The sequence below is a fragment of the Hesperophylax consimilis genome, chromosome 17, assembly GCF_061612785.1.
Source record: "Hesperophylax consimilis isolate HC1 chromosome 17, BYU_Hcon_1.0, whole genome shotgun sequence".
NCBI lineage: Eukaryota > Metazoa > Arthropoda > Insecta > Trichoptera > Limnephilidae > Hesperophylax > Hesperophylax consimilis.
The window spans coordinates 4,921,862-4,932,108 of NC_142852.1; the positions used below are offsets into that span (position 1 = coordinate 4,921,862).

The 10,247-nt window shown below is 35.2% G+C and overlaps 1 protein-coding gene across 1 annotated transcript; it reads left to right on the forward strand.

Moving 5' to 3' along the window:
• The first annotated feature begins 6,568 nt into the window (after positions 1-6,568).
• Positions 6,569-7,183, forward strand: LOC149415824 (uncharacterized). Its single transcript, XM_089641728.1, has one exon. It carries the CDS (start codon positions 6,569-6,571, stop codon positions 7,181-7,183), a length of 615 nt encoding a protein of 204 aa, XP_089497854.1.
• The last annotated feature ends 3,064 nt before the right edge of the window (positions 7,184-10,247 follow it).

A 10,247-nucleotide genomic window follows, 5' to 3' on the forward strand; every position in this document is an offset into this window, starting at 1 on the left:
AAAAACATATCGTTTTGAATGCACCAGCTATTTAAAGGTCTTCTTGAAGCTTAACATGATCACAATCAGTGGAAATTTTGCGGTAAATCTTGAGATCATCGGCAAATAGAACAAAATCACAGCGTAACATGGGGCCAAGGTCGTTAATAAAGATTAAGAAAAGCAGTGGGCCAAGATTGGACCCCTGGGGTACGCCTGATGTTACAATTATGGGAGGTGATTCGTACCCATTAATAAGTACTAATTGTGTTCTATTTTCTAAGTAAGACTTAAGCCATCTAAAAAGATCACCGTGAATACCTATTCGATCAAGCTTCTGTAGTAGAATAGAATGGTTAACTTTATCAAATGCCTTTTGAAAATCTGTGTAAATGGCATCTACTTGAGTTCTTTCATTGAAAGCATTACAAACATAATCACAAAAGTCAAGAAGATTTGAATTTGTAGATCTGTTGGGAACAAACCCATGTTGATTGATGCATAATTGAGGTTTAAAGTGTGAAAATACAGAAATATATATTATAGATTCAAAGACTTTCGCAAAACAAGATAAAATGCTGATTGGTCGGTAATTTTTCACAAAAGATTTATCACCAGATTTATGTATTGGAACAATATGTGCATTTTTCCACAAGTCTGGGAAAGTTCCTGAAGATAATGATTCCTTATATATTAAAAGAAGTGGGTTAATCAACGCGCTGGAACAACATTTTACAAACAAGGGAGGTATTTTATCAGGTCCTGGGCCTTTGGATGTATCGATTTTTTCTAAACAAGATTTAATGGTTTCCTTGCTAACATTGATTTTTCCAAGATTAAATTGGTTGTTTTGTGAAACTTTTGGCATGGCAGTATATAACAAGGGATTAGATTGAGTATAAACGGATGCGAAATAATTAGAGAAAAGATTGGCAATGTGTTGTCCATTATCTGCAGATATAGAATCCAGGTGCATTAATTTAGGAATGCAATTGGTAGTACGCCACGATTTTGAGTATGCCCAGAAAGTTTTTACATTTACTTTTATGCCTTGTTCAACAGAATTTATATATGATAAATAGCATTCTTTTTGCATTTTTTCGATCTTTTTCTTAGAATACCAAACTCAGCATAGTCTAGTGGGTTTTTATATTTATTGGCCCGCAGTCTTACTTTATTTTTCTCTTTGAGGAGCTTAATAAGAGACTGACTAAACCATTTGGGGTAGTGATTTCTTATTTGTGTTTTTTTTTTCGGGATATGTTTACCAATAATATCCCACAAAGTATCATAGAATAATTGTACCTTATTGTTGACATTCGAGTTACTGAAAAGTGAGATCCAATTAACATTTGACAGATCTAGACGACAAGCTTCATAATTTCCTTTCTTAAAATTGTATTTAATAGGGCAATGATTATCTTTTAAGTATTTCAGTTTTTCAAGTTTTAAAATCATTTCGAAAGGGGGATGATGATTGTCGACTTTTGATAACCCTGTTGTTCTAGACAGATTAATATTAGTTACATCACAAAAAAGTAGGTCAAGAATATTAGAGTTTCCATTAGGAATATAATTGAATTGGTGAAGGTTACACATTGAGGCCAAGTTGACAACACAGTGAGCTTTATGACTAGTGTAGTTGGACGGAGCTAGTGTTTTGTTGTTATATGCTATGTCAGGTGTCCATTTAATCTCAGGTAAATTAAAGTCGCCGATAATTATAAATTTAGTTTTCGGATTACTATGTTGTAGATAAATATCCTGAATATTCTTGATTCTATTACAGTAATCGTCAACAGATAAATTGGGAGGTATATATAATACACAAATGTAGATAAGTGAGTTAGAATATTCGTGCGGTTTTATCGATAGCCACAAATCTTCACCATCACTTTCCCAAGATGATTTGCGTGTTGTTATTATTTTTTTATCGACTGCTGCTAAAACTCCACCGCCTTCTCTGGATGCTGAACTAGTGGATTCGCGATCTCTTCGAAAAACTAGGTAACGCTCGTCAAACAATTCATTACTAAATATTGATGAATTTAACCATGTTTCAGTGAAGCAGATAATATCGTAATTGTTGATTGAAATTTCATTTTTTATGTCATTTGTTTTAGTTTTGACTCCTCTAACGTTTTGATAAAAAAAATTCAGTTCCATTTTGTTTTGTTAAGATTTTGACAGATTATACATTCTACAGATAAATTGAATTGGGAAATTTAGGTGAGAGAAACCAAGGAGTCATGATCGCGGATCAACAGTACGTGAGCAGAGTTTTCATTTTTTCGTACAAAGATCCGTCCATTTCGGATCCATACAAATTTATGATGAGTTTCTTTGGCTTTCATCCTAGTAGCTGCATACAGGGCCTTATTTGCGGGAGAGAGATGTTCACTGACGTAAATTGGTGATTTCGTGCCATCGATGCCTATGTGTGTAGAATTTAGTTTGTTCGTCTTGTTTTTTTTATTGAAGTTGGCAACTGCAGCCAGCACTTCATTCTTTACCCTCACGCTTGGAAGCTTCACTATTATTGACTTGGGTCGGCTGGATTCAGGATGGACCTTGGGGACCCGATGTGAGTGAAGTATTTCAGATTCAGCAATGGGACGGGAAATTACGCTTCCAAGTTGTTTGATGATGGATACTAAGTTCTCAGATCTATTTTCAGGAACACACTGAATCTCTACATTGGTTTCTCTGGCCATCTGTTCCATTTGGGATACGCGCGTGTTAATATTACTCATTTCTGTGTGAAGCCTCGTATTTTCGGCTTGTAAGCTTTTGATGGTGGTTAGTGATTCCGAAAACATTTTTTTAGGTCCTCGTATTCAGCGGAGATGAAGTTGACAGACTTTTTTAACTCCGGTAGAATGTTGAGTTTGTCGTGAAAAGATTCGAACTCCGATGCAATACATCGTCGAACTATAAGCATTATCTGCTCGACATCCGGGTTCTGAGGCGACTTCATACCGCACGCAGGAGAAGCAGTAGACACTCTGTTCCCGCTCGAAGATTGGTTGACTTTCAGATCATCTTTGCAGTCAATACAGGTCCAGGTATCACGCTTAACACCCATCTTCCTAAAGTTCGTTTCTTTCATGTTCACACAGAAGAAATGGTAGTTAAGCAGACATGTAGAGCATTTTATGCCATCACCGGAGAGTATTTCACTCTTACAGTGTTTACAAGACATATTTATATAAAATAATTTATTGACCCGGGATGTTTAATTTTTTAGCGCCTGTTGGTTGGCAAACTCCGCAGCACCTTTGATAACTGATACCGACGCCTGTTGGCGGGCAAGCTGATGGTGTGAGTTTATTTAAAAAAAAAAAATTCGCCGGTGTAAGGATCGAACCCCGAGCGCTGACAAGTAGAGTATCGGGAATGGTGCATTAACCCACGTTGCTATTTGTCCCATATGCGGAGTGGAGAGTTTTGCTCTTATATTCTTCGGTGTTGGTTTTAGCGAACTTGTAATTATTACGCTATTTCAAATTAATTATTGTGGCATTTGTAAATATATATTTTTATAACACAATATTGCACTTAAATAATGTTATTTATACACCGTTAAACGGTAAGAGCGGATAGGATGGTTTAGTTCTTTTACACTGCACAAAATAGTGGTTTTTTTTTAAATATAATAGTGTACAAGATAGCGTTTGACGTTTGACGTGCGTGTTTCACTTGTGAGACTTTTTAAATTGTTTTTTTTATAGCTTGTCGGTAGAGAACCGGAAAAAATATTATGGGGCGGAAGCCCTCGCAAAACACTATCCGCGAACTTAACTTTTCGTACTTAACTTGTAATAAAAATGTATAAACAAACTGAAATATGCAGAGTGAGAAATAACGCAGCCTATGTATCAACTGACGAACTACTGACGAACTATGTTAAAACATTTTTATTAGTTCCCAGTATGCAAACGATTGAAATGTATTAAATGAATGTTTTTTTATTAATACAGTTTCATTTGTGTACTTTTTTAATTTTTTTTTTTTATTTAATATTTAATTTTTATTTAATATTAAATTTACAATTACATGTTATTACATTACATTAAGTTTATTTTCTTTTTATTAAAGTACATCGTGATACACCTTTTTTTAGAGAAAATGCTCGTGTTAAAAAGGCGGAGAAACGCGTGTAAATAGTAATGTAACTTAAGTGTTTTATTTCTTTTACCGTTGAAAATGATCAATTTTTTTGGTATATGACCTGACTTAACTTATGGAAAATAGCAAAAAGTTAATGGTATTACTTTTTGCTATTTTCCATAAGTTGTAAATTTTTTTTCAACTATAGATTAGTTTGCCTTACTAATCTATTTTTTTAGCCACCACTAATTGCTGCTTTTGTATCTCAAGCTTCTCCCTTTTGATCTTCATGTTCTCTTCAGAATATTTCTTTTTTTTGCTGCCATAATGCTCCCTACTCTTTTTTTTAAATAATTTGGTGTTGATTGTCCCAAGATGCAATCTACTTCAATATCACTTTGATCACCACCTATGGGACTATTCACAGTTCCAACATGATCTATGGAAACCTCTGTATTGTCAACTGTATTAAAATCATTGGAATTGTGTAGTTTTGTGACTGCATCTGTATCATCTATCCCCATATTAAACGTCGCTTTAGATTCGGAGACACCCACGTGTCCCTGTATCGATGCTGGGTTTATTGTCTCCAGGATTCTGGCTTCGTCTTCCGTGAGGTCTTCTTCAAGAGACGGTCCTCCACCTGTGCCCCTCGCAAACCGAACTAACTTGGCCTGTTTATTTTTAGTTTTGGTTTTTAAGTATTGCCAACACTGAAACATAAGAAAGTTGAATGTTAATAATGTATTCAACACAACATTTTCAAAGTATTAACATTCTGCTAACATTAATTATAAAAGTGCGACAATATAAGTGATGTCAGTTTATTACAAGATATGTTGAGGGGTGTGGGAGGGATGGGGGGTATAGGTATAGGATAAAGAGACGTAGGACGGGAGTAGATGGGAAGGAAGATTGTGTGGTCCCTTTTGGTGATGGGCAGGACGCATTTACACTATCGAAAAATTGCGACTCTTATCGTTAAAACGAATACTAAATTATTTATTTTTATTATTTATAATGAACAGTAACTGATTTGAATCCCCTGAAATAGTATCGCTGATAAATTATGGTGTTCCTAGTAGACCAACTAGAATCATATTATTGTAACAATACTGCCACTAATGCTCAACAATTTTTTTTAATAGGTGTATCGCCTGCGTAGATAAAGAAATTATGATTTTGATATCAATGATGAATGATATCATTTATAAAAGATGCACAAAAATATGTTTTTCGTTTGCAAGAATCAAAAGATAATGGTAATTTTTGGATAGGGCCTGACACGCTTATTACGAATATTTTTTAGAAATAAACTTTATATTCGCCTTAATTACTATAAAAGAAAACTTTTTGCATTTCGGGAGGCGGAAAATTATGCATTTTGATTTTCAATTGCGTAAAACCAAAATTCACTTCGCGAATCGATGCGGCGGCGATCAGCTGCCATTAGGTACGTCACTGTTATGTTGGTATCCCTGATTCATTGCGTAGATACGACTATGGCTAACTTCGTGCAATATAAATGGATTGGCGCGAATTTATGAAAACACAACAGAATTATAATGTTAACAAACTTTAATTTTTCTAAAATTGAGGGAGATACAGCCATTTCTTTTGTATCACAAACCATGTTACACAAACCTAGCGTAGCCGGTAAACTACTTGAAAACTGGGATGTTTTTCTTGCCTTGACGCGAGCAGGCGTTATAAACGGGCACTTTCTTTTGTATCACAAACCATGTTACACAAACCTAGCGTAGCCGTTAAACTACTTGAAAACTGGGATGTTTTTCTTGCCTTGACGCGAGCAGGCGTTATAAACGGGCACTTTCTTTTGTATCACAAACCATGTTACACAAACCTCGCGTAGCCGGTAAACTACTTGAAAACTGGGATGTTTTTCTTGCCTTGACGCGAGCAGGCCGTATAAAGTGGACACTTTATTTTGCTTTCTACGCTTTGCTCTAGCATCTTTTCGTATAGCCACATAATAGAATACTAACATAACAAAATTTGCATGTTTAGTGCCTCCCGCGACATAAATACTCATATTTATGTCTTCCTTCCGGTTTTTTTGTTCCCGGTTTTTTTGTTTCCGTTTCCGAACAATGCATTTACTTAATTAGTTCCGTCTATTTCTTTCGCCGAACAAGACCTTCTAGTAGAAAAAATCTCGTGCAATTCGTGTTCAGTTGGACTTATGGGGTTTGGAGACATCGTAGGAAATGAAGATGCCATGATTGAGTGGTTAAGAAGCCACGGAGTGCTTCTCCGGGAGAAAAAGTGCGAACTTTGTCAAAATCTTTGTAGCTTCTCGAAAATGACGTACAGTTGCCGAAAAACGTTTGTGGTGGATTCGGGCCACAATCGGGTCAAGAAAAGGTGCAAGTTTACTGTTTCTATAAGAAAAGGCACATTTTTCGGCCAGTCAAATCTTTCAATCGCCAAAATATGCACCTTCGTGTCATTTTGGACGATGATGCGTCCACCTAGGACTACCTTCTTGATGGAAGAGATGGATATCAGCAGTGACACGGTCGTGAACTGGTCGTCGTATTGCCGGGAGGTTTGTGTGCTCTGGTGCGACAAAATGAAGCAGAAGATTGGAGGTGTTGGTATCACCGTGGAAGTCGATGAGGCAAAAATTGGAAAGCGCAAGTACAACCGTGGTAGAAAAGTAGACGGTAAATGGATTTTCGGTGGATTCGAAAGAGAATCCAAGAAAATGTTTGTCTGCGGAGTAGAGGATCGCTCCAAAGAAACCTTGTTGGAAATAATTAAAGCATACATCTTACCGGGCACCACAATCATAAGTGATTGCTGGAAGGCGTATGATTGCCTTGGAAATGAAGGTTTCATGCATCTGAGTGTGAATCACAGTTTATCATTTGTAGACACCGAAACCGGAGCACACACTCAAAATATCGAGCGGTGCTGGAGAGATGTGAGGGGAAATGTACCCAGATTCGGGAGGAGTAAGGCCCATTATGAGGGATATCTCTGTGAATTCATGTGGAAGAGAACGGTGCCCAAAAACAAAGACCGACTCCACGAATTTTTCAAAATGGCTGCTGAAGTTTACAAACCCTAATATATTTTGTTTTTTTTTTTGTTATATTTTTTTTTTTATTATTATTATTTCTATTCTTCAATTATAATGACAACGAATACCAACACCTCCAACTATAACGACGATGAAATCCAAAATGATTCCAGTGCCTCAGCTTAACTCTGAAGTGATTCTGATTAGAGGTTCGTTTACATTATATTATTAATTCTGTTTTTCATAATTAAGCGCCTTTCATGTGCATCGCACGAAGATAGCAACGGTCGTATTTAGCTCTTGTTAATGCATCAGTGATACCAACATAACAGTGCGTTCCTAATGGCGGCGCATTGTCGCCACATCGATTCGCGAAGTGAATTTTGGTTTTACGCAATTGAAAATCAAAATGCATAATTTTCCGCCTCCCGAAATGCAAAAAGTTTTCTTTTATAGTAATTAAGGCGAATATAAAGTTTTTTTCTAAAAAATATTCGTAATAAGCGTGTCAGGCCCTATCCAAAATTTACCAAGATAATTAATAAAGCATACTTTATTCACAATATGTATTTTATGATATTGTTGATTAAATCACCGTAACATTTTTTATTTGGAAAACAACCGTTTATAGATGTATATGTGTAATTTACCTGAGAAATTAATGATTGAATTCATTACTACACTAACACATTTTAGCTTTAATAATTATACAGAACAGCTAATACATTTTATTTAAAATTACAACAAGAATTACCCCATTAGACATGAACTTTGGTTTATTTGGAAAAATAATAAATTTTAAACACATTTTTAATTCACTTTAAAGGTGAACTTACGTAGGTAGTACATTAAGTTGAATATATGTTTGTAATTCGCTAACACTACCCTGGCTTAACATTTTTATCCCAAAGAACTTTAACAAGCAATATTTTAGACACGAAATGATATAATTTAACTAATTTCGGAGACCGTGTCGCGTGGCCTCGAGCGAAATGTCAAACTCTAAGCCAATGAGATCTGTTATTTTTTTCTAAAAGAAAACGGAGTTGGGCGTCGGTTTCAGATGTGTTTCAAGGCCAGACCCATAAATAAACAACTAACTATCATCGACATCCTCGGGCTTCATGTACGTAGCAAATTGGTCCCCTATTTAACCATAAATATGTGAAGAAAAAAATTTGCCCGCAACAAAAATACGTCACACACCCTCGACGAGGATTATGGTGGAAACACATTATTAAAACCCGACGCGACCCGATGAAACGCGATGCGTGTTGAGTCGAATCAAATGTATTGTTTTCTTATGACCAGAATCACACTATGAACATCCGACGCGACGCCATGCGCGCACACGCCACCCGATCTAGACGTGCCAGGTCGGCGTGTTGCCCATGGTGGGGGTAAACACGCCACCCGACGCGGCCTGCGCAGTATGTTTCTAGACAACACCCGACGCCACGCGTCAGTCGTTCGAGAACTGTCACCGAGTATATACGGAATTTTGGCCAATTTAATATTATTTTTGCATTTATTTAGCGAAATCACCGACGAACAATTAATTGAGTTGGTAAAACGATATCCTGTTCTATATGACATGAGTTTAGCTATATACAGGGATCATACTGTGAGAATATCCTGTTCTATATGATATGAGTTTAGCTATATACAGGGATCATACTGTGAGAAATAATCTTGTGTATGTCACTTTGAATAAATTGGTGTATTTCTTCAAATTGTGTTTTAGTAACCCGAAAATACATATGAAATCTTTCAATATCTTAAAGTAAGTCTGGATACAGAGTATGATATTCACCACACATACTCCTCTTTTGGGTAAATATTCGGAATCGCTGGACAAGGATTATATGAAATATTTTTAAATAAAACCTTCTGATTTACCTTAATTAATATAACAGGAAACTGACTGCATTTGGGATATTTTTAATTTTAGCATTTTAATTTTTAATTACGTAAATCGAAAATTCACTTTCATTGTATGGGATGACAGCTGGAATGATTTCTGTTGATGACATTTTCTCTGATTGGTATTCGATACGAGTAGCTAGAATTTGAATCATTTCAGAATGCAAATTCTAGTTAGGTACTGTTTTGGCCAAACTCGAAAAATAAAATATTTTTATGTTACTTAATAAATTAAATTAGAAATAATTTAAATTATTTATATTAAGGTATTATTTTAATTATTGTTTTATTTAACCTAAACTATAGTAACCCAACCTATAATAATCAAACCAAAACTAACCTAACCTAACCTAACCCATAATAATCCAACCTAACCTAACCTAACCTAAACCAACACACCTAACTTAACCGATAATAATCCAACCTAACCTAACCTATAATAATCCAACCTTACCTAACCTAACCTATATCCTAATAATAATCGAACCTAACCTATAATAATCGAACCTAACCTACAATAATCCAACCTAACCTAACCTAACCTATATCCTAATAATAATCCAACCTAACCTATATCCTAATAATAATCCAACCTAACCTAACCTATATCCTAATAATAATCCAACTTAACGTAACCTAACCTATATCCTAATAATAATCTAACCTAACCTAACCTAACCTATATCCTAATAATAATCCAACCTAACCTAACCTAACCTATATCCTAATAATAATCCAACCTAACCTAACCTAACCTATATCCTAATATAATCCAACCTAACCTAACCTATATCCTAATAATAATCCAACCTAACCTAACCTAACCTATATCCTAATAATAATCCAACCTAACCTATAATAATCGAACCTAACCTACAATAATCCAACCTAACCTAACCTAACCTATAATAATCCAACCTAACCTATATCCTAATAATAATCCTACCTAACCTATAATAATCGAACCTAACCTATAATAATCCAACCTAACCTATAATAACCTAACCTTTTTTAAATTTTTCTATTTTATAAAACATACCTAAATATCTTTATTTTCTTTTTCGAGTTCGGCTAAAATAGTACCTACCTAGTATTTGCACATGGTAAAAAATATAGCCACTCGTATCTGGAATACTAACAAAAGAAAATTTTATCAACAGAAACCATTCCAGCTGTCATCCCTTACAAC

Coding starts and splice junctions, on each gene's coding strand:
- LOC149415824 (XM_089641728.1), top strand. CDS start 6,569: ATGATGCGTCCACCTAGGACTACCTTCTTGATGGAAGAGATGGATATC.